The following is a 24951-nucleotide window of genomic DNA, read 5'->3' on the forward strand; positions in this document are numbered from 1 at the left end:
CATCGTAGAAATTGGATTTAAATATTCAGTTCGTTTTCCTTTAGAATAGACTAAATGTATTTCCGTCTTCGCGTACCCTACCTTATCCTAACATGTATTTTTCCGAATTATTCAATCAGAGTATCAGACGTTGGTTTGGGATATCCCCGTTTCAGTCGCTAACTCGCTTTTAGGAAGAAGGTATAAGCAAGAAGGTATTATTCTTGGTATAAGTATAACAAACTTTAAAGGTTGATAAATAATTGAAATAAAATTTATTTTGTTAAGTGTGGAAAGCTCAGCCATCTGACATGACAAATAAATCATTCATCTACGGAATCCTTCTTTCCAATATACATACATGTGGCTAGCATTGAGTCATTTTTCGTTGATTATAGGAAACAGCTGCACTTACAATTATAGAGGAGTTTAAACTTAGGCAAAAATTTAAGACTATTATTTCTATTCACTATGGCAGAATAGTTTTATTTCAGTTTGCTAAATTTTTTAACAAACTAAACCATTATGTGTACTTTGATAAAATAGCATACAAGAATATATTTATTTAAACTTATTGAGAATAATTATGTTAAGATGATCTGTGGGCATAGTGGTTGAATTTACCCTAGCATGAGAGAGGAACTGTGAGGATTTCATTTTCTTATGTGGAAGAAGCTTACTCTTTGATCATGAGTGGTTTTTGGAGAAATGCTAAAAATTGTCTATACATAGTCATTCTCCCTAAGTATAAATAAATACTTATTTCTACTAAACTTATTTTTATGTACAGCTAAATCATCATTGTGGAGCTATGACTAGGAGACTTTTGTTACTTTCAAACTCTACACAGCATGGAGGAGCGTACCTTGAATATTGCTCAAATCAAGTTAAAGCTTTCTTTTTGAAGTAAGAAATAACTTCATCATGTGATTTATTTGAGATCTAGATCAGTTCTGTGACAGTTTTATTTTTCCTTTAATTCATTAAAATGACAATTTTTAGAGAAGCTGGCTCTATTCAAATGTGACTTAATTACCAAACGTTTCTCAATTTATATACTTACCACTGTTAAAGATTGCTAAACTATAAACTTGTAACTAGTGAAAATACAGCATAGCGTTGAAAAATTCAGCCTTATTAAACATTCAAAAAAATGCATCTGTAACAGCATAATAATCTTAAGTATGACACTTTTTATTGTTTTAGTGTTAATTTCTTGACCAATCCTTTTTTTGACACTGCCGTTCTCATAAAGCTCCAACTTGAACTTTCACTCAAACTGAGTAGCATGTTATGTTCCTTGGTAGAAGTATATTTCGCCTTTGGCTTATTTAGACACTACGGGGCTCTGTCCTGAGAACTAAACTTAGATTGCGAAGTAGCTCTAAAAATCAGTTTGTTGATAATTTTTCCTAATTGACATACTTATTATCATTATGTTTCTTTGCTATTATGGGCAGGGCTGTGCATAGGGGGAAGGGATAGCTGGGTCACTAAATTTGTGTATATACCGGAGGGCCGCTACACTCAATTTCACCCAGGGCACTATTTTGAAATGATATCCCGTATTCGATAATCGTACCGCTATGATGGTCGAATTTATAATAAAAGGAAGCTCAGTAATTTTGCTTTCTGTATTAAAAGTTAAGTTTATTACTGGATGTTCTTGCTATGAAGGCAGTGGGATCCCGGTTTATTTTCACCTCTGCCTATTTAAATTTCAATCTCAGAATGAAAATGAAGCGTAACAGTTATCCATAAGATTTCTTTTTATTAACTTCAGGTATGATGTAAAAAAGGTTTTATTCATTCCATATGCTCTGAAAGATTATGATAAATATTCAAAAAAGGCAAAGGAGGGATTTAACAGATTGGGTGAGTAGGTTTTCTATCGAGTCCTTTTCAAACTGTGAACTGGAGCTTTCTAAGTACACTCTTTCATAGGTCTATAGAGTGTTGTCGTCTGATACGATTTTGAAAACTTGTAACGTCACAGCTGTAGTGTTAATAGTAGCCGCCATGACAGTTACCGTTTTTTATCAATAGGCAAATTACAATGGTGAAGTCGCAGGGTTTCAGACGACAACACTCTATTTTAAAAAATTTAAAATATGTAAAAATAAATAGACTTAAAAAAGTTTAAATTCACAATACAGAGTAATGGTATTGTGAAGTCCTAGTACTTCACCCATGCTTTTTCCTATAGATAATACCAAAGCTACAGAGTACTGTTCCTTTATTGTCAAGGTATTCAAAATGGCGACCACAATAACATAAAATATATCAAAACAAAAGATAGTGACAAGAACTTTAACTTTCCCATTTAGCTATTAAGCGTTAATTTTTAGTGTTGTGAAGCTCATTTTTTCAATTTATTTTAGACTTACAAGTGGAGAGTATTCATGAAACACCAGATCCAGTAGAAGCCGTAAAAAACGCCGAAGCAATATTTATAGGTAATTACCAAAGTTACAAATCAGAACTGCTAGTAAAAAAAGTTAAATTATATAAATATGTTGGGAGTCACATGGCAAAACCTCCAATTCTGATAAATTGAAATTTGAGATGGTTTTATCGCTTCAAATCAATCAAGTTATACATGCAAGTACTTTCTAAGTAATATAAGTGATAAAAGAAACTAGATGGTGTTAATTATCGAACATTTTGTACACTAATTAACACCCTTCAGACATTAGTTTTACTGTGGGAAATACAAATAAAACCACATTTTCAAAAATACAAAATAAGTTAAGAATTACTTTGTTTGGCCATTATAAAATCTTTAATTTACTCCCATTATGAAACCATGGCTGTATTCAGTAATACTTAATGTTGAGGAAACCATTTTGTGTAGAATCTTGCTGAGAGCACCACATGTGCAAAGGCTTAACTAAAATTCCCATGTTTAGAATAATTCAGATAAAATGTTAAAATATTTTTTAACTGTTTTATTGATTTTTCGTAATTACTTTCTAACAATATAATTGTTAATATATTTGGGCCATTCTTCGCTTGTGCTGATCCCACCATACCATTGAGCAAAGATAAAATGCTTTTCAAGTGGATGACTTCATTGAGCAATGTTAAGTTATGTTAAAAACCATATAGTAAGAAACCGGACTAAATCTTTACTCAGTAAAACGTTACTGAACACAGTTAAGATATATTTTACACATACCAGGTTTGATGTGGTTTTTTTAAATTTTCACTGGACAAAATGGCCATTAGTAGTTTTCACCAAATGACAGACAACCTGCATACCTACAATAACTTTAAGGAAAAGTTGTCCAAAGAACTTCATAGTAGGTAATGCTAGCTTTATCGTAAATCCAATATGCTTTCTTTCTTTAGGTGGAGGAAATACTTTTAAGCTTTTAAAAACACTGTACGAATTAGATCTTATTGAGCCTATCAGAGGCAAAGTTTTAAAAGTAAGTTCATTATGCATTACTTAGTTCAATAGTTTTCACACATTCTTCCCTCTCCAGAATCTTTTTCATCCAAAACCAATAACCTTCAAACCCCTAGCATTTGGTTTTAACATTTTCCAAAATATTACTTAGTACTGTAAAACTCTTATTATATAATTTTATCTAGTGATACAGATGAGTGTTTTGTTTAAATCGCATCCTGTAATTTTGGTGTTTTATAGTTTGACCCCTTCAAGTGATTTCAGTAATGCTTTTCGCAAATGAAAACTTAAATAACGTAATTTTTTTTAAATAAATTGAATCAATGGATCACATCATATACAGATATAAACTGCTCTGTGCATGCGCCTTTTCTTGGGAGTGTAAATGTGCTTCACAACTTGCATTTCCCTTTAAATAAATTAGTGTTGTAAGTCGGAAAATGTTCCGTATTTTTCCGAAAAAAAGTTTTCATTCCATAACTGTCTAATATATTGTTTGCAAATTTAAATAAATCGGCATTTTCGCCTCATTTTTTTAAATCTTAAAGTAAAACTAAACCTCTAGACAAGTTTAAACTGATTAACAATGTAACACTATTAATGTTTTGTAGTATGTTTACTAATATTAGACATTTTATATCGTTAAAAAGTTCAAAACATTAAAAACCCTTAAAAGTAATTTATTTTACAATTTTTATTTTCCCAAAAAATTAACAAAACTAAAATAAATTAAAACAAATAGTACCATAGCGTCGTTTCACCCTTGCTTTTTCCCATGAAAAAACGTGTATAATGGCAGTCATAAACAATGCAAAAGAGTGATTATACTCAACAAAAAGAAAATGAATAAAGTTTTTACTACCATAAGTTTATTCTGAACTATTTGACCATGGAACAGTTGTTGACAGTTTTGGTCAAGTATGATTTTCCAAAAAAATTCATAGGATTACTATTCATTTTCTTATTTAGGATGGAATTCCCTACATGGGAGTTAGTGCCGGAACCAATATGGCCACAGTAACTATTTGCACAACAAACGATATGCCAATTGAATATCCACCATCTTTTTCAGCTTTGGGATTAGTTAAATTCAATATAAATCCACATTACATCGACCTTGATCCAGGCAGCACACATATGGGTGTAAGTATTGTGTTTATTTTAATATAACTAGTACAAGTTATGTTGTAGAAGGATGCTTGTGTGCAGCTTTCTTCAGAATTTATTGTAATTTTAATTAGGATCATTAAGTTTCAGTGTTTTAAAAAATATTGGTTAATAAGTGGGGTTGGGAACTGGCGAAGAGCAATAACCAGTTGTGTATTGGTAATAACTTAATTGCCAGCTCACACTCTCAAAGTCTGAATTGAAGGTATTCAAATACTTTTCAAAGCCACTAACAGGTACTGACTACTGACTCGCGAGCCCTCTGGGAAAAAAGGTACCAGCTCATTAAAATAAGTCAGTGCACGGACACTGCATGACTGGAAATAACTATTGCCAAGTTTTTTTATAATGCCATTAAAAGTTAAAATTCAGAATTAGAATTTTAATTATTGCTATGGAATGATATAATTTCCTTTAAAGTAATGTCAAATGCCCTTTTATAAATAATTTAAAAACTTTTTCTAAAAGGAAACAAGAGATACAAGAATAAGCGAATACCATGAAATTCCAGGCATGCCTCCTGTTTTAGTAAGTATAATTGAAGATGGGCATGAATAATTTACTTCCAAAATCATGTTTTAAGATTAAAAATTGCTAAACTGCTTCTTTGTATATTATGGTCATAAAGGCTCATGTATTCAGCACTAGACAGGTGCTGGGGGAAAAATAAAATTGTGCTACGTGGTGGAGAAAAAGAGCTAATCTTCCCAACCCCCCTCACCCCTACGACCTATACTACCTCTTGCCATCCGGTAGCATTTTGAAATCTGTGCACAAGTTTAAATTTTTCACCACCAGATGGATTCATATAGCCAGTTGGGCCAGTGAAAATCCCATTTGTTTCAAACTTAGGGGGGGGGGGTTGATAGTCTTATGGTACGGTAGTATTCTCCAAGAATTTGCAGTGAACTGTTTATATGAATCAATTCAATTAAACATGATCATCATACATACAAATTTTGCAGTAGTAATAATGACACACTCCTACACAACCACCCTAAAATTAAGAGTACTTGTTGCCACAGAAATTTTAAATGCATTTTTCCACCAGTGTATGCCCTATTTTGTTACTCCCTCAACTTTACAAGCTTAGTTTAGTGTTGCCAGAAGTCATTGAACTGATTTTCAGTTATAGTCCAGTATTTTCCATTGTCATCCCTAGAGCAGCTGAGTGTAGGTTTCAGGCTATAATGATAATTTCAGGGCCCTAGCTATGGGAATATTTATTTTAATGAACTATCTTTGTAAAAAAAATTTCTATATGTGGTACCATAAGTCTATAATATTGTTCTATAAGTTTATCACTTTGCGAAATATTTTACTGAGAGCTATTAACCAAGTGACGTCATCACAAGAAGAAAATCTCCACCTAGCGAGGCGCTGTCAAAGGCTACATGTGACGCGAGAGCAAAAAGTCGCCGAAGCCCGTAATGCAGTATGCCTTGTGAATAGCTCTCAGTAAAACTTTGACATATGAAGAATAGGAAGTGTCAAACTTATGTGTCAATATTATACATTTTTGGTGGTACTTAACTAAGATCCTCAAATGAGGAGAATTATGAAATAAACCCTCTATTTTAATAGGATCTTTGAAATTGTCTTTGGTCATAATAGCAGGCTCAGGTGGAACCATTTTAGAGAGAGGCTTGTACTCTTAGTTGGAATCTTTTTGTCATGGGTCGGAACTTTTAAGGAGAGTGATTGCTCTGGGAATAAATTTAAAAAAAAGGAACTGCAAAATCGAAAAATTATTTAATTTAATGTTTCAATTCAATAATTTATAATTATTTGACTAAAAAATCGTTAGTTCAATTTTTGAGAGAGTACTCATCATCCCGTAAGCCTGTCTGTCAGAGATTTTCTGATCACTTTTCAATGGGAACGAAAGGGTAGTTTCAGTTGTACACAGATAAAGTTAGTCTGTATCGTATGTTGGTAGTTTTAAAACGAGGGGCGCAGCTAGACCATTTGCCACCCAGGGTGGTTCCAGAGTTGAGTTGGCCACCTCTCTCAATATACACAAGATTTTGGTGTCCCCCTCCTCTACCTATTTCCAGGGATAACTCATACGAAAAACTTAACCCCTTAAAAGTTTCCGGACCGCCCCCCCCCCCTTGCTACGCCCCTGTTTAAAACGTTGGCACATGCTTGTGCACAATCGGGATTCCTAGTTGAGGACAAAGGGTGCCAATTTACAATACCTATCAGTTAAAAGGTGTGCACTCAGACCATGACTTTTAGGGACATTAATGATTCAGTTCATTTTCTTCTCATTTATCACAAGTATCTGGTGATTTTTAACACTTTTAGATTTTATTTTATGGTAGAACAATCCGTATTTCCGTTTGAGACATTTGGCTTATTATCTCTTACTCCTTTTGTTTGTAAATTTTTAAATCAACTTTCATTTTCAGGCAATGAGAGAAGGATCCATGTTAGTCATTGACAATGATAAAGCAATATTAGCAGGGTTAAAAGGAGCAAAACTTTTTGTGGCGTAAGATTTCTTTTGCTGATTTAATTCAGATATCCTTATTAACACTGAAATGGAGGAAATAAAATTGGGGAAAGCTCCCGTTAGTGTTGTTTGGAGCCATTTTCAGAATAATCGAAGTAGAAATGTTCCACATTGCATAGTGCTAAAAAATGCCAAAACTGAATAGATTTTCCACTATCAGGTTGTTCAGTGTTGTCAGGTAGTAAGCTAATAGGTTTTTTAAATGCCAGTGGGGCCTTATCATGACAATAACTAAAGAACTTTTAGGTGGTGAAAGTACCTTTATGAAAGTCACCATTTGCTTAGTTTAGTAAGCCCAATTGTTTTTTTTTGTTTAGCCCCCTGGCCTCATTAAACGTTTATTATAAATTGAGAAGGGATAAAATATGTAAGGTCTAGCTTATGGCTTTCATCTTGTAATAACTAATTTATGAAAAAACTTATTTGAATCCATTTCGGAGTTGTCAGAGCAAGGTTTTTCTATACAACGTTTAATCAATAATATTTTTCAGAAATAAGGAGCCAGTGGAATATGATGTTGGTTCAGATGTTAGTTTCCTGCTAGGTTGAATAAATATGGAAATTGAAAATGTTGTATTTTATATTACGCAGTTAAATAAATTTTTTGTAATTTCCAAACATGCATGAAATTAAGTCATATGCGAGTATATTTTAAACAAAAATCTAGAAAATTCCTACTGTTTGGTTTAATTTAGGACTATGGTTGCTTATAGATAAAACCACCTAAAATATAACTGTCTTTGGATGGAGCAGCTTCTCCGCTGAATTATAGTAATATAACTAGTTACTTATAAAAGCTAGATTACTGTTTTGAAGGCTTGTTTTGTGATAAATTTACTGGAATGTTCAGAGGTGGTGCTTAGCTGATTATTACTTAATTTGGTAATCACAGGACAATTTACCCACCTTTTCCACCTTTCCGCATAGATTTTGATCAAATCTCTTGAGAAAATTGAGATAGACATGTAGGGGGCGCTAGTCAGAGTGACATAGAAGGCGCTTGGCTTGGCGCCAATCATTTCCTGTATATATAGGAGCCACCTAGCTAGATAAGGGGTAGCATAAACGAAGCTTTAGGAGTAGTCGAGATGAAGAATTGCTCAGTGGCAGACGTAATGGTATGAAATAATAATAAACTGTTTATATAACTATCAAGGCATATTCCCCGAATTTAAAAATAAGACGTATAAACTCGCTTTCTTGCTTAGGCACATAAGAGTTTATTACAGACAGAGGTGTACATCATTTTGTAGACAAGGACAGATAATTGAAGTATTTATCTAGCTCTATTTTGTAGATATATATTACAGAAAAAATGGTATGACAATTGGAAAAACTTTTACCCAAAATTTACCTCCTTTGAGTTACTTAAAATCTGCCACAAAAATTTACGTCCTTAGTACGTTAAGGTTACGTGAAATTTACGTAAATTTTGGGTCCCAATCTGTGATTAAATTATTACCTAAATTGTTTAATTTTTTTTAATTCAATATAACTTAATATATACCTATATCATACTCCTTACAGACCTAGTGGCAACCTAAACGTTACTAAGCATAATTTCCTACCTGGCAACCTATTTTTACCTCACATTTACCCTGTTTCACCAAATATTTGGTATAGTTACTCTTCATTTACCTTTATTCGCTACCCACGATTTACCTCTTCTCCACCTGCGATTTACCCTTTCTTCACCCCTGATTTACCTTTTATCAACCCCCGATTTACCTTCCTCCACGCGCTATTCCATTAAAATTATTTTATGATACCTAGAAATAATAAAGAATATATTAAAACTTAATTCTACACAATTTTTTTTATTCAGTTGAGCAAAATCTTTTCGTTCTTAACGAAATCTTTGCGTACAAAGCTATTAGTTGGCACAACACTACTTATTTGGTTATCTAGTTCCCAGTAGACCAAGGCCTTTATAGGTCTAATGGGGGCCACGTTTTTAACTGTTTTATTTTGGGTTTTTAGCAATTGATCTTGGTAATGCTGTTGTACAAGTTCACTAATTGATGCTGACATTTTGTTTTAATTAAAAATTAAATTACTTAAACTGAAACATTTAATTACTAAATGAAACGCTTAAAAAATGAAGACCTTAACCCATAGGCTTTTCCAGCGTTTTGAACGCGTAAAATATGTGACTTGCTTTTCTATTGGCTGTAACTGAGCATGCTGCCAGATGGATGTGAAAATAGCCAAATGGCTACTTTTAATACAATTAAAAAAATTTCTATTCAATACTTTTTGTACTATTCTGAGTGTCATGTAATTTAAATATACATATATACGAAAATATATTTACTTGTAAACTAATGCAGTAATTAATTACTTACGAGTTTTTATTTATGCTATACATATTAACATTTGCTATAACAGACCTTTGTTTATTTAAAATTTACCCAATATAATATTTACTTTCTTCAACTTAGAAAATTTCAGATTTTTGTTGATGTCGTTACATTTACTTAGAATAACCAAGATGCATGTTTTTGTTTATTGAAACTTTACCTAATATTTACTATCTTCAACTTAGTAAATTTCAGGTTTTTGTTTATATCCTACTAATTTGTGATAGCAGAGACCCTCTTTGTTTATTTAAAATTTACGAAATATTTACTTTCTTCAACTTAGTAAATTTCAGATTTTTGTTGATGACCTTATATTTACTTGGAATAACCAAGATGCGCCTTTAGGTTTATTTAAAATTTACCCAATATTTACTTTCTTCAACTTAGTAAATTTCAGGTTGTTGTTTATGTCTTAATATTTATTTGGGGTAACAGAGACCCTTTTTGTTTATTTAAAATGTATCCAATGTTTACCAGGTAAATTACAAGTGCTTACTAAATACTATAAGTTTACCTTAATATTAAACTAGGTATACTATAATTACTCAATATTTACCAATATATGGCCTTCATATCAGAGGTAAATTTTCTTGACACCTACTGTTACCTAATTATGATCTGAAAATTATTAAATTACCTCAAATTTGTTTAAAATTTACCAAATTCATCATTCCAATTTTTGTAAGGCTAGGGGAAATAAGTATTTATTTAGCTCTAATTTTGTAGATAATGAGGACAAATCTAAAAAGCATTTATCTAGCTTTATTTTTTATAGATAGCAAGGACAAATCTGAAAAGTATTTATTTAGTTCTAATTTTGTAGATAACAAGGACAAATCTAAAAAGCATTTATCTAGCTTTATTTTTTATTCATAGCAAGGACAAATCTGAAAAGTATTTATTTAGCTCTATTTTTGTAGATAACAAGTCAGCTAAGGCTGTAATAATAGTTCCACATCAGGTATGTAGATATCTGGGCATATTGAAATTAAACATACCATTGTAAAAATGAAACAGAATTTAAAAGTCAATCGGATCCAAAATTTCAAGATTGGGTTTTTTTTTAATGGGGCTGTTGCACCTCCTGTTTACCTGACAGAGCTGAAACATGCACACAGTGTAGAGATATAGCAGTAAATATAGATTAAAAACAAAACGGAATTTAAAAGTCAATCAGATCAAAATTTATAAGTGCGTAATTTTTTTTTAAATGGGGGGGCTGTTGCGCCCTTTGTTTACCTGATAGCTGAAACGTGCACAGTGTAGAGGTATAGCAGTAATATAGATTAAAAATGAAACTTTAATTTAAAAGTCAGTCTACGTATTTTTCTTATGAGTGTTTAAGGAGGGTCGAATGATAGGGGTTGACAAATCACCGCTAACTACTTTTCACCTGTATATCTTAAAAAAATGGTATTGATATGTTTATTGGATAAAAATATATGGGAAGTGTTGCAAATGGGGAGCACAACAACTGATGAAGTGGAACTAAAAAGGACAGCTATCTGAAAGTATGTATCTAGCTCTAATTTTAAAGTTTGAATTTTAACCTCTAAAATAACCATTTTTAACCCTCCACGATTAACTTAATTGCAAAATGACCTTATATTACAATTTTTATTTAGTTTAGAAGATACTATAAATTAATTAAAGAGTTGTCATTTAAAGAATTTCTGATTGACAAGAGTTATTTACTGCAAAAAATAATTCACACTTTGTATTATAATGTTAAATAATACAATCAAAATAAGAATTATATATCATTTATTCAAGTGTTTCTGACAAAATACTAAACTTATTTAGCCCAGCTGAACGTTCATCACTTTCTTTGGTTGTACTATCATCACTATCAGAGATAGGACCATCATAATTTTCTGTATGATCAATGCCAAATTGTTTGGATATGCTTTCTAATTCATCAGCATTCTCCCATGAACCTGCATTAGTTAAATTTATCCAAGTCATATAAAACCCAATCTGGTATATACCATATGTACTTTACTTTTGTTTTGTAAAAATCCAGGAGGATAGAAAGACAAGCAAATAGTTCTGCCATCAAGAGCCATCCTTAATATATGATTTGCAGCTCTGTATGCATCAGGTCTACCAGATTTTGCAGATAAGAATCCTCTTTTTAATGCCCATGCTAAAAAAAAAATTGTTTACTTTAGATATGTAATATAATTTGCACATTAACTAATAAATTCTCACTGTTAGATGTTAATAAGATTTCTCTTTCCGACCTTTATTTTAGGTAACTTATGTTAAGTTCATTTCCCACAAGATGGAACCACTATTTATTGATTAGCAATTGTTAAGCTAAATTAGCATGTTGTCTACATTTGACCTTAGTTTACTTAACTAATTATAGTTAACTTTAGCAATTACGTTTTATTTATACCACATGCACTGTAAATTTACAAAATCAAAAGGCAAAAATAGGGAAATCCAAGTGGGAAATATGCTCATAAAATGTCGCATGGGTTCAAAGAAAGTCCGGCTGCGTGCAATAATACAGTATATTTCCCTAAGGGGACCAGAATACGCTCAGATTTTTAGACCCCACCACAGTCGCTTTGCGACCAACTCCAAGAGTTTGTATCGATGCTAAGGCCCCAACTGAATAAAGACAGCCATACTATAAACGTCCCGAAGTTTACGTTTATTCCCCCCTCTTTCAATAACAGAGCGTCGATGAGTGAAAAAGCGACATTAATTCACTGAAATATACGCGATTTCTCATCCTCAAAGGGATATAAACTGTCTATGCTGCCATACAACAACTAAGGTACTATCTTCAGTGTCATTGCTCAGTTTCAGCAGTTTATGCTCCACGACCCTTTAATTGCCCTTTAAAAGATACGTCAAATGGACACCCTTATAGTTGATAAAACTAATACCCTTACTTCTTAGTTTCTATATGTATTATATTTTCTTTGGTTTTTAACGCTTTGACACAAAATCAGTTTCCAATCCTCATAGTAGCTCCTTAGAAGCATAGAGGTAGGTGAGCAGTGACTATATAGAGACAAATTACCTTCACATATGTCATATGCAGACCATGGTTCCCCAGCACCATTTGGATGCTTAATTTTCAAAATTTGAGGGACTGGAAGATATTGTGCAAAATAGCCAACAATGCTATACGGTTCACGGACTTGGGCAATTGGGAAGCATCCACTGAGGACCTGAAAAACAAAAATGTAATTTATCTGTTATATTACAAGGAGATTGTTAAATTTCACAACTTACTTGGAGTTGTTTAGGTGCCAGTGAAGGAAACACTAAACCTGGACAATCACACAATTTAACATTACTCGTAAGAAATATTGTTTGAAAATGCTTAGTATGGCCTGGTGTTTTTGAAACGCTAACCACCTAATTAATTAAGAAAATGCATAAAAATATATTAATGGTTGTTAAAAATTTAATTTCCCAATCAATTATATAAGTTGCAAATTGAAGCTGCTAAAAACAGGCATCCCTGCTAGATATTAGAGTCCCTAGCAGGGCTCACAACCAATAACAGCGCTCAAAAATCTATAGGAATTATATGAAAATTTGGGAACTAAATTACCAATATCAAGGAGTTCTGTAGTTTTTAAATATAAATACGCAAGTTTTATCATAACAATGTTAGACAAATCAGTAGAGAAAATTTAAAATCTTTTCAAATCCGCGCTTTTATGATTTAAATTTTCGTGTCATTGTTTTACTGGAAAAGGAAAAATTAAATATATTTATTATTGGTGTGTAAATCTTTTGAAATTTTATAAGAAGGGTTTTAACCGAGTATGATAAAAATATTGGAATGAAATTGCATTATAGGATTTTATAGGACCATTTCAGAATTATAGGCAATTTGCTTGGTGAAATCTGATCTCAAATTACATTTCCAACTTTTTGTTACTGAGGAAACTGGTATTGGTGGGGAGGTTTGGCTTAAGTTACTAATTTCACATGCCTTGAAAGTTATCAGGATGTCAAAAGCAACATATATTTGATACTTTCATATTTCATAAAAACCCCTATAATAATTTAAATATTTTGATATGGAATTTGTAATGCTTTTTTTCTACAATACTAGAATATTTAATCAATATAAAAATTGGCTCAATAGAAATATTAAATATTTCCAACCGAAAAAACTTCTAAATTTATAAAATACCTTTTTTCCCATAAGAGCATTTAAAACCGATGATTTTCCAACATTCGGATGACCTGGTAGAAAATTGTGGGTTTAATTAAGATGCCACTATTCTAATTCTAACTTAAAAATTACCAACAAGGCCAATAGTTAAAACTCCTCCGTTATACCGCTGACTTGTATAGTACGAAGTATCATTTTTCACGACATTTATCGGACCTTTGGTCAATGGATCATGCTCATCATCATCATCTTCCTCACATGCTTCGGTGTCATTTTCTTCTTCCTTTATCTTAGTCTCCCAAGAGGTTAAGTCAACTTACATGGAAAAAAAACCACAAATTTTCACTTAGTTATATTTTAGAAGGTAATTGAGAACATAACTAAATATAACAACCTGCTTCTTTGACAATATCTTTGCACATTGACAAAATCAAACTGGATATTCCACTTTCAAGTTTAAATTTTCTTATTTTCTTTCCTATATTTTTCAGTGAAATATAAAATAAAAAAAGCATAACTCACACATAGTACTGAAACCTGCTACATATTTTGAATAAGTTCAATGTAGAACAGGAAAAACTAAACTATATTAGAAGTTTAGAACTTACAGTACTTCAGAAAAATTGCCTTTTCCATTAGGCCTGCGAGCCGCAGTACCATGTATGGAAGTGTTTTTTTCCCTCCAAAGTTATTGGTATATTTTACTCCTTTGTAGTTTAAAATTATCTCAGTAATTCTCCCACAACAGAATATGGTAGCTCTCGTATACAAATTTAACCTTATATGAAGTATGTTTTGAGTCTACACCCTAATTGGCTATGGCTAAACCATCTCTGTGGCTTTTTCTCTACGACAAAAAGCATTCCCCGTGCCGATTTAAGGATTAGGCCTACTAGGCACAGACCTAAGGGCGCCCTTCACTGATTCAATTTAAGATAAAAAGATTTCAGGCTTGTTGTTTTATTATTTCAAAATCATTATTCTCGTTACATAAGCTCAGCTTCGGGACATGCGAGTTTTGAGTTTTTATGCTTTGCTTACATTGTCCCTTACAAAAGTCTGCCTAGGGCCCCACCTTCAGTAAATCCAGATGATTCCCATTGTGTGAAATGTAAACTACTTCTAGGTAAATGGTTGTTACTCCTATTTAATCTCCTTAACAAATTCACTCCCTTTTGCAATCCATAACTTCAGGCCTTTAGCAGGGTGTCTATGGTCAGTCATTGATTAAAGGATATTTTGGGTTTAGGAGCCGAGTTAATTCCGCAGAAAAGGTTTTAAAGTGCAAATTTTATAATTTTCATTAGATTTATACTGTGTGGGAAGCTCATACAAACCTAGTTTATTGGATCCAGCATACGCAGTAAGGCAAACAACATGGAGGTCTGAAAAATTTTCTTTGAAATATTGTTTCCATGCAAGAACCAACGAAGGAGGCACAAGATCAATCTTGTTCAGAACCAAGATAACATCTTTGTTCATTTTCTTTGCACTTTCAAAGAGAGCTGGTGAAAAATGGAGAACCTAATTTAAAAATAAAATATTACAGGGTCATTTCTACACAATTCCGCCCAGTGATGTAACCATGCACCATTGTTTTCTAAATTTTACATACCACTATGTAGGTCTATAAAAAGATAGTATTATAATTATTCCCATTAAACTAAAACCCTACATTTTATAATATTGCACCAATTGATTGCAGTTCTTCATTTTCACCTCCGGTTTATTTAAATTACTTAGATAGTTAATTTGCAGAAAAATTTCTGTAATTATTTCAGAATTGCGGAAAATAAAAATTTTTTGTTAAACATTGGAATTTTTTTCTATACTTACTTCTGCTTAGTATAATTGTTCTACTTTAACTTTTTCAAGATGTCTTTATTGGCACTTAAACATATATATATATATATATATGTATGTATGTATGTTACAATTTTGTTGTGTGGATTTTTATGACAGTTATAATTGAGTATAAAAATCCACACAGCAAAATTGTAACATATATTACTTTAAAAGAGTTTTGATACTAGACTAGTCTAAGAGGTTTAGTTCTACTTTTTGGATTTGAAAAAATGACCCTAAATTTAAATTTGCAAACAATATTAGGCTAATAATGGAATGAAAACCATTTTTTTTTTCTATTTCTCAGAAAAATACGGAAATTTTTCTGAAAAAAAAACCTCAGTAATTTTTCTGGAAAAAAGGCCTCGCTAATTTTTCGAGCTAGAAATTATTACACTTACAACTCAATAATGACCAAATAGTATACAATAACATGCATTTTAATATATAAACTATTCAAAACTTCATTTAAGTGTGATTTTTATGGATTTTAACTTAATGTATGAACAAACTTACTGGATGACGGATATCGGCAATCAGTAGCACTATATCAGACATTTCAAGTACTCTCCATAGCTGTCGCCAGGTTTCCAAGTTCAGTTCCATATATCCCAAGGAAATCCCAAATTTTCTTTCCAAATCATCTAAATAATCCTGGGGGGAAAGGTATCAGGCAAATAGGCTATTCTATAAAAGCGTTAAGGCAATTCCACTGTTCAGAGAAACCGTAAAGTTGGTTTCCCATTCACCAATTCAATCGGTTACCTATGGGTGTTAATTGGTATTTGAATGGTCAGAGAAACCCATTGGTTTCCCATTGACCAATTCAACTGCTTACCTATAGCCTATAGTGTCAATAAATAGCAGGTCATGGGTTTTATGTTGGTTTAAATTCTGTTTAGTAGGTAATACTCAAAATAATTAAACAGTTTTTAAGGGAAGTAATCAAAAATTCGAAAACAAATGGATAATGATTTACTACATATGAAAATCGAAAAGTGTCTTAATAATTTCAAACAGGTACTTGTCTCAGGGGCGTATTAACCATTAGGCAAAGTAGGCACGTGCCTAGGGCGCCATTTTTCTAGGGGCGCCAAAACTCTGATAAAGCCCCACGGTCCATGTACTTGGCTTGCCCCTACTCAAAATAACGCCGAAAAGGTTTGGGGAAACTAAAATATATTTATTTATTAAAAACCAATACGCCCCTGCGGGCCCTCCTTAGCTGACCAATGCCAAGGGGCGCCAAATTTTTCTGTGCCTAAAGGCGCCGAAAGGGTTAATCTGCCCCTGACTTGTCTGTAATATCAAGTGACAATTACCAAAAGTGTGTCAATCAAATCTTTTTTTTAATAAATGTTTCGAGCTAAGTAAAAAGGGGGAATGGAGAGGGAAAGAAGTTTAAAGTAGTAATAATTCCACCTGGTGAGGGCTTTGAGCTAACAAGAGTTTTGATTTTTAGCCACTCGACGGAAATGCTACTGCCATCTATCTAGGTTTTATTACAAAACATGAAAGAACAAACCGGAAATAAGGTGCATTGTCCATCCTAGTTTAGCCTTCTATGTGATCTATCTCGATATCTGCATTCAGTAAATCTTTAGCATTGGAAAAGATAGGAACTTGCACACTTTTAGTAATTATGTCACTCTTGGTAAGATGTTATAAAAAGAGCTATTACAATGGACATCGTAAAAATACATACCACGAAATATTTTTGTTCCAATGCAAGAAGTTTCTCTTTCGAAAGTGAGTAGTTCCAAGGTGGTCTTTTTGGAATTTCAATATGAAACTTTAAAGCATTCTGATAAAAGGCATGATATGATATTTCTCGTGTTTTCTGAAAATACAAAGTATTCCCTTACCAAAAAATAAGTTGGTTTTTAGTTGGTATTCACATTTAAGTTGATATTAAGTTGGTTTTAAGTGGTCAGCATATTTCAGTAAACTAGTTAAGTTGGTAATAAGTTGGTTTTAAGTTGGTGGGAAAATGCCTTTTTCTTTAAGTTGGTATTTAGTTGGTTTTTAGTGGTCAGAAAATTACATATTATTTGTAAGTTGGTTTTAAGTAGGTTTTCAGTAGGTATTTAGTTGGTTTTAAGTTGGTATTTGTCTCAAATACCAACTTAAAATATTTCCTAGACCACTTATTTTTTGGTAAGGGTTACGCTTTAGCTTCAAAATTCTGCAGATTGGTATTAGCCTAGCTGATGATTATTATTATTAGTATGCTAGAGTCAGTACAGATTTTACGGAATATTAAATGGATTTACGATTAAATTACTGCACACCCAGGCACGTGCCTATGTCGAAATATTTTGGGCCCACTCACGGCCTCCAATTTAATGGATAGGTAAGAAATACCAGTTAGTACATTTTTTGATATCCTTAATGGAACTATGGGAAATTTCTCCTAAGAGGAATGGCAAACTATTTTTCCTATTTTTGGCATTTTCAACATTTTTAAATTTGTTAAAATTTTTAGGAATGAGTTAGAATCCCATGCTATTTTCAATGGTAAAATTTTAATTTTTTGTTCTCAAAAACATTTGTCATTGCCATGGGAAAACGGTTGCCCATTGAATAAATTCCCTTAAGGATTTTTCATGTTGCATAAGGGTCTACAAATCCCCCAAGTTTGAACGAAATTGGTGGTTTACACTTCTTGATGTCTCCTAGTTAGTTAGGTACTAAAAAGTTGTTTAATGCATTCCCGTGGTTAAAATTATTTCTGAAATGAGTTTGTGCCATGAATAGAATTGGAATGTGTCTATGGTGCTACGGACAACAATGGGAGAGGATAAACTTTCTAACCTACATGGCTACACTGTTGTGATTTATCAAATTGTTTATAAGACAGTCCAATAGTGGTTATTGAATTTGGAAAGAGCTATAATCGAAGAGTGTCATAAGGTGATTTTAAGCAAAGAATTAAAATTTAAATAAGTAACTTTTACAAAAAAAATTCAATCTATCTTTTTCGTATCTTTTTACATAGATGGCAGCAGCTATACTATATTATAAATTTTTACCCTCTGCCATTTCGGGTGAAGTAGCGTACAGCAACCTCATCTTGTTTTTTCATTATTTTAGGCGGATACGATAGTTTGTCACATAGATAGTGTGGGTATTTTTTATTTTGTCCGCAAATGATTATTTAATTTTTTAATTTAATTTTAGAAGTTGAACCTCTTTGAGTATTTTACAGTTTTTTTGGGGTTATTATTTTCGTCTTGTATTCGACGACACCACGTGTTTTTCAGCCCTTGGAATTCCGGTAGTTTGTTAAAACAAATTATTTCCAAGTGGTATGCCGGTATTTTGAAAAAACAAAATTCCATGTGGTATTCCGGTTGTTTGTTCAATAAATTACAAGTTTTCTTAATTTTGGGAATTTTGGGCTATTTCTAGCTGTGCTGCCTTTATATGGCCGCAACCGCTTAGGCCTTTTCACGATTTATGTTATTATTTTCGTCGTGTGTTCACCGACACTTGCAGTTTCGGTAGCCCACACCACGTGTTGTCCACTCTGAATAATTTCCACATGATATTGCGCTACTTTCTTGTTGTTCTTTGCGTTGTTGATTTGCATAATCTCCACGTGACATTCCGCGAGTTGCTAAGCATCTATTATGTCTTCAGGCAACAGTGAATCGAGTGATGAACCAACAGACTCTACTGAAGAAACGTCGGACGGCATTTGCGAAGGAGAATTTTTCACTTTTTTTTAATTGGATCACCTCTCCCGTAATTCCGCGGAAATGATCAAATGGTTGCAAAAAAAGAAAATGTAAGCCAAGGGCTTTGATTGTGTTAAATGCAATAAACAAATGCAATTATACCCAGCTGACTCTGCGGTTGACCGTTTTGTATGGAGATGTCGCCGGCGTTACACTCTACCGAAACAGAAGAAGAAAGTGCAATGCAACATGCAATTGTCCGTTCGGAAAGATTAGTGGTTTGAGGATTCTTCATTGCTGCTCAGAGATATTTTGCTGACAATTTACTTTTTCATTTTCAATATTCCACAAACCTTTGCTGCTCAAGAGCTACACATTGCCAAATCGTCCGTTTCGCAGTGGTATCAAGCCTGCAGGGAGGTGGCATTTGATGCCGCCATTCTCACCAGCGAGAGGATTGGGGGGCCAGGGATTGTCATCGAGATCAACGAATCAAAATTTGGGAGACGGAAGTTCAATCGTGGCCGTCGAGTTGAAGGACAGTGGGTGTTTGGAGGTGTGGATTGAGAGAGCAAAGCGTTTTTTATGGTGCCTGTCGCTAAGAGAGATGCAGCTACTCTTATCCCTCTCATTGACGGGTGCATTGTGCCGGGTTCAACCATAAATTCCGATTGCTGGAAAAGTTTTTCTCCCAACCCTTGACAATTTTGTTAATTTCTCGCCATATTAAAGGCTTTTTAAATCTTTGAGTTCAGTTAAATCCAACAATGACTATAGTTATTACAGTTGCGTAGCCCACTTTGCCCTTGGTCTGGCGATATATGCTCCAATTTTTTTCACGCCTGACAATACTTGGTAGGGTATTGTCCTCTAGATTGCGTTATAGAAATACCCAAAAAAAATTTAAATTTTTAAATTAAATTAAAAAATTAAATAATCCTTTGCGGCCTAAATAAAAAATACTAACGCTATCTACGTGACAAACTCTATCGTATCAGCCTAAAATAATTAAAAAAACCAGATAAAAAACGTGAAAATACCCAAATATTTTAAAAATTTTAAATTAAATTAAAAAATGAAATAATCATTTGCGGTCAAAATAAAAAAATTCCCACACTATCTACGTGACAAACTCTATCGTATCCGCCTAAAATATTAAAAAAAAAACAAGATAAAAAACGTGATACCCAAAAAATTTCAAATTTTAAAATTAAATTAAAAAATTAAATAATCATTTGCGGCCAAAATAAAAAATACCCACGCTATCTACGTGACAAACTCTATCGTATCCGCCTAAAATAATTAAAAAATAAGATGAGGTTGCTGTACCCTACTTTTGCCGAAATTTCTATAAAATATTCAATATTTGATATTTTCGAACATGGATGGCAACAAAATCATTCACAATCTTTCATTAATTTTTAGTTTTGGCCCTCGTTTTTTTCACGATCTTTAAAATTTCATTATTATTATTATTATTAAGTAGGGTGGCAAGGCAAGCACTTCGACCTAAGGTCCATTGTCCAACCTCAAACTGGGTGACTTAAATAAGTCCTATTGCTGACACAAAGCTTAAAATCTGCATAAGAGTTAAATGTTTGTTTAGATGGAAGTGGCCTGTAAGTAGGCCAATAACAATCTTAATACTAGCCCTAGAGAGTGAGAGTAATTCTCTGGCTCTCTCCCTAGAAGGGCCAAGAGTAAACTCTTTTAGCCTGCCTTTGACCCTCAATATCAGACCATTGTCTGAGTTGACGATCTGACAAACTTGGAGATCAAGCCGCATACAAGTCCTTGGGAGATGAGGAGAGCAGGTTCCTACCCAATGAACCCAGCCCTCGCACCTTCCTTGGCCAAAGCGTCGGCCCTTTCGTTCCCAAGATGCCCCTTATGCCCGGGCACCCAACAAAGTTGAACTTTATTGTGAAACCCAAGAGCAGAGAGGAGATCTAAGCAGCTAAAAACCAGTTTAGAAAGAATACTATACGGGCTGAGAGCTCTAAGAGCAGCCTGGCTATCCAAATAAATCTGGATAACCTTCCCATGATACCCCTGATGTAGACATTACTATTTCTAATAGTCCCTAGACTCAGAGGTTGGCTGACACAAGATACACTCTAATCTAAACCAGTAAAATTGGGGTATTTTTATAATTGTTCTGTTCATAATAAATACAAAGAATTTTCCATCCCTGACCCTGATCCCACTTGTTTTTCGCGAGATTAGACCCAGCCTGACTTTATTTTGACCCCCTATGATCACTACCCTTTCCGTCAAACGTTCAGCGTAAAGGCTCGTTCATTTTTACACAACACTGCTTTAGCGTGTTTAAAGGCTATCTGCGTTCTACATTTGATATGAAAAAAATTGGATTCTACTTTCTCGTGAAACGTGTTTGAAATAGTTTTAAATATACTTTTCATAATAATGAAAACTAAAGAAGTATTTGAAATACTTATCCAAATCTTTATAGGTTTCTATTGATATTTTTCTGGCAAGGGCAAAAAAAAAAAATTGAAATGAATTGAAACTCTCATATATCTTAAGGAAATTTGAAAGATCATGAAAAAAACGAGGGCCAAAACTAAAAATCAGTTTAGAGCTGGTGCAGGGAGGTCACCTCATGGTTAATCCTAATAAAACTGTCTTGGTTCTTTTTACTTGTAAAAGGATAAAGGCATGTTTGAGGGTATTTCCTCGGGGTCATCCTGGATAGCAAACTAACATGTAAGCCACACCTTGACTATACAGGGTGTTAACTAAGAAACGATACAGATCCAATTACTCAAAGTGTGTTTTATGTAAGAATTTGAAATTTTCAGGTTACATAGAGAGTGCAGGGGGAAAATGACAATGAAAATTTCAATGACCTTGAACCAGGTCTTCAAGGTCATTCAAATTTTATCTCGAAAACCCTTAGGATTAGAAGAATGGTTTCAATTAGAAATGTGTTCAATGTTTAAGTTTAAGTCTAAGCAGCTTTGATCCGATCTAATTTGACCAATGGGAAGTTGGGAAATGTTAGACCAAAAACCATAAGGTCGTGTGTGGTATTCTAATGAAGACACAACATTTAAGAGCTTATAAATCGAAAACCACCAGATCTAATGGATCAAAATTGTCGTGACACTCTAAACTGAGTAAGGGAGTTCGTAATTTGTAACTTATGATGACCAGGAAACATTAGTTCAAGGTCAATCAAAATTTATCTCGGGAACCATTAGGATTAGGAGAGTAGTTCCAATTAGAAAAATGCCCGCCAAGGTTTTTTAAATCAAATTACCTTTAACCGAGGTAAATAAACCAAGACCTTCTAGAGTAGAGTGCCAATGAAGTCAGAATCAAGCGTCAAGCGAGAACTACATCAGCGGCATCAGCCGAAGGTCATTCTATTGTCACCCACGACAAAAGGGAGAGAAAGAACCTATCTAGATATTTTATATTTTGAGGATTTTAGCGGTGCGTCGGTGCAAAAATTTAAAATAACCCCGAGAAATGGAAAATCCCAAATTAGTTTGCGACAGTCGGGGTCCCCGTATGAACACTAGGAAAGGGGGAAGACAATTTCCAAATTTTCCCCTTCCCAATGAAAATTGTACACAAGAAAATACACGACATTTGACGAGTTGCGTTCTCCTTGCTGTGCTGTGTTGTTGCTCCTAGCTGCCACTTATAGGGAATTTATGTAACTAATATATTGAAGAATTCCATTTCATTCAATATTGCTTAATATAAGTTCAAGACACACCAATCGTAAATAAATATAAATTCTACCTCAGGCTGTGAAGAAAGAGGTTTCATGGATTTTTCTGTACTCTGTCTTATCTCTTCTTTAGTTTCTTTCTTAAAAATTAAGTTGAATCTGAATAATAAAGATATAAAATATTCTTTAAATTCGTTAATTTCATCAACAATAATTTTGAGCACCAAAACAAGGCAAGTTTATTTCTCTGCTTTCTGCACTATGCTATGCCCTTGTGTTTAATAACTCTAAAAATGCTCAGCGCTGAGCTCAACGGTCAGCAGTTTTTAAATGAACGGGTTTTTTAATTCCAGTTTTGACATCATGTTGCCCGTCCATTGAGCAATGAAATCGTGGGCTGTAAAAGCAGGTTCTTCCATTGCTCAACAGTCACGTGACATTGCAGCACGGAGTATGCCTAGTGGCAGACGCCGCAACAGACTATATTTTACAAAATTTACAACAAGCGTAATAAGCGTTCAAAAAGGTCCTACATCTCATTAGCAAGTCCCAACTAAAATAATTTTTCAGATACTTCGTTGCTAGTTACTGAATGCAGCCTTTATAGCTAAAACTTTTGATGTATTAAAGGCGTCATTATTATACTATATACATTTTCTTCACCTGTTTCTCATTGCAAATACATCTGTTGGCTGCTCATTAACTGAGAGAAGATTACTCTCAGCAGAGAAGTTTTCTGTTGAGGTACCTGGTCTGATTATTGTTGCTTCTTCATTGAAATCACTAACTGGTTCCGTTTCATCTGAAGAAGAAAAAAGTTCATGCAAGAGAAAAATGTAATTTACAAATTCAACCATTACCTGATATGGCATCTTTTTTTCTTTCCCGTTTTTGTTTAAGTTGAACTTTCTTCTGTTTGGCACTGAACGGTACTTTTCTTCTACCTTGAGGCATTATAACTATTCTTCAAGATTTTCTTTTCTATTAAATGTAGATCATTCTTTCATTTTACCACAAGACTATTTAACTTTATGTTTTGGAGTATCTTTATTAAACACTTTGCCTAGAATAATAGGGCAGGTGAGATCTATATCTAAAAGGTTTGACTTATTGGCACAGTCCATTTCAATGAACTGATTTCAAAATTAATTTAAGGAAGATAACACTCATTTTACTGCCAAGGTAAATTCACTATTATTAAAAGTTAATTGTCAAGCTGATGCTAATGTAGATAAAGGTTCTTATTTTTCAAACACAACTGCCAGGCACTCAAGCATTTCACTTTCACGTTCATTCAGTTGTTGTTGGACTTCTAAACGTACTTCATTAATTGATGCTATTGATCGATAAAAATTTCCAGAAAACTTTCAAATGACATATGAAAAAGTGAAACATGTGACCAACCTCTAACCCATAGGGAACTAACACTGTAACCATCATGTTGGGTAGAGTTTTTTTTTATAGTAAAAAGCTTGGGTGACTTAAAACTGTTAGCTCCCTATTGAACCAAATAACAAAAGGGACATTTCAGCATCCCTGTATCTGGAAAAATAGTACAAATTGTGTATGCACATGTAAAAGGGTGTCACAAGGAGCAGCTTTGTAGAAACTGCCTAACAAAATCACTCCAAGTGCACATACAGAGATTTGGTTACTTATTATTTTTCCAGTTGAGATTCGTCATATGCTTTGTATTTTTTAAGCATAAATGTCCATGTTATTAATTAGCTGAGAGGGTGAGAAAGTTGGTGTGACAGATGGTAAATCTGTTGCTTGTTTTATTCTTCCCCTAATCAGTGAATGTAACGTTTTCAGGAAAATTTAGTTTTATTCAACAGCTTTAAGCCAAACACCAAAGTAAGAAAATTACATAATTAAAAACCAATGCATAGTTTATTTTTATGCTGTTTATTGTCAAATTACTGGCAGTTGCAGGTAATTATAATGAATAATGAAAATGTATTACCCTTACCAAATACCGCTGTCTTGGGCTTTATTAATCCTGTAAAATCATTTTTCATGATGGGCAACCTCTCATAATGAAAATTTATAGGGCAGAACGATATTGGGTTGAACCATAAACTACGTACGTAGTTTAAATTTCGAGTACCGACTACGGACTACCGAGTACCGACTG

At 33.3% G+C, this 24951-nt stretch overlaps 2 protein-coding genes across 7 annotated transcripts; one reads left to right on the top strand and one right to left on the bottom strand.

Annotated features, from left to right (window-relative positions):
• Positions 1 to 128: 128 nt before the first annotated feature.
• Positions 129 to 15002, top strand: LOC149945199 (alpha-aspartyl dipeptidase). Of its 3 annotated transcripts, none has more exons than XM_090174422.1 (9): positions 129 to 180; positions 770 to 885; positions 1763 to 1854; positions 2361 to 2435; positions 3331 to 3410; positions 4361 to 4534; positions 5027 to 5086; positions 6973 to 7055; positions 7568 to 7688. In XM_090174422.1, exons 2-9 carry the CDS (start codon positions 791 to 793, stop codon positions 7623 to 7625), a joined length of 717 nt encoding a protein of 238 aa, XP_090030548.1. In that variant the 5' UTR covers positions 129 to 180; positions 770 to 790; the 3' UTR covers positions 7626 to 7688. The 3 variants fall into 3 exon arrangements, with proteins under 3 accessions (XP_090030548.1, XP_090030549.1, XP_090030547.1); XM_090174423.1 differs by lacking the exon at positions 129 to 180 and adding an exon at positions 182 to 206; XM_090174421.1 differs by lacking the exons at positions 129 to 180; positions 7568 to 7688 and adding an exon at positions 14894 to 15002.
• On the bottom strand, positions 11184 to 24951 carry Ns4 (Nucleostemin 4). Of its 4 annotated transcripts, none has more exons than XM_090174417.1 (14): positions 24787 to 24951; positions 23675 to 23795; positions 23478 to 23616; positions 22886 to 22973; positions 17137 to 17271; positions 15948 to 16085; positions 14924 to 15110; positions 13981 to 14064; positions 13719 to 13901; positions 13605 to 13657; positions 12689 to 12814; positions 12474 to 12624; positions 11439 to 11582; positions 11184 to 11373 (listed from the first exon to the last, which is right to left on the bottom strand). In XM_090174417.1, the coding sequence occupies exons 2-14, from the start codon at positions 23766 to 23768 to the stop codon at positions 11201 to 11203; spliced, it is 1695 nt and encodes a 564-aa protein (XP_090030543.1). In that variant the 5' UTR covers positions 23769 to 23795; positions 24787 to 24951; the 3' UTR covers positions 11184 to 11200. The 4 variants fall into 4 exon arrangements, with proteins under 4 accessions (XP_090030543.1, XP_090030545.1, XP_090030544.1 ...); XM_090174419.1 differs by having other exon boundaries at positions 23675 to 23790; positions 24781 to 24951; XM_090174418.1 differs by having other exon boundaries at positions 24781 to 24951.

The sequence above is a fragment of the Leiobunum rupestre genome, chromosome 5 (assembly GCF_980474605.1).
Source record: "Leiobunum rupestre chromosome 5, qqLeiRupe1.1.hap1, whole genome shotgun sequence".
Taxonomy (NCBI): domain Eukaryota; kingdom Metazoa; phylum Arthropoda; class Arachnida; order Opiliones; family Sclerosomatidae; genus Leiobunum; species Leiobunum rupestre.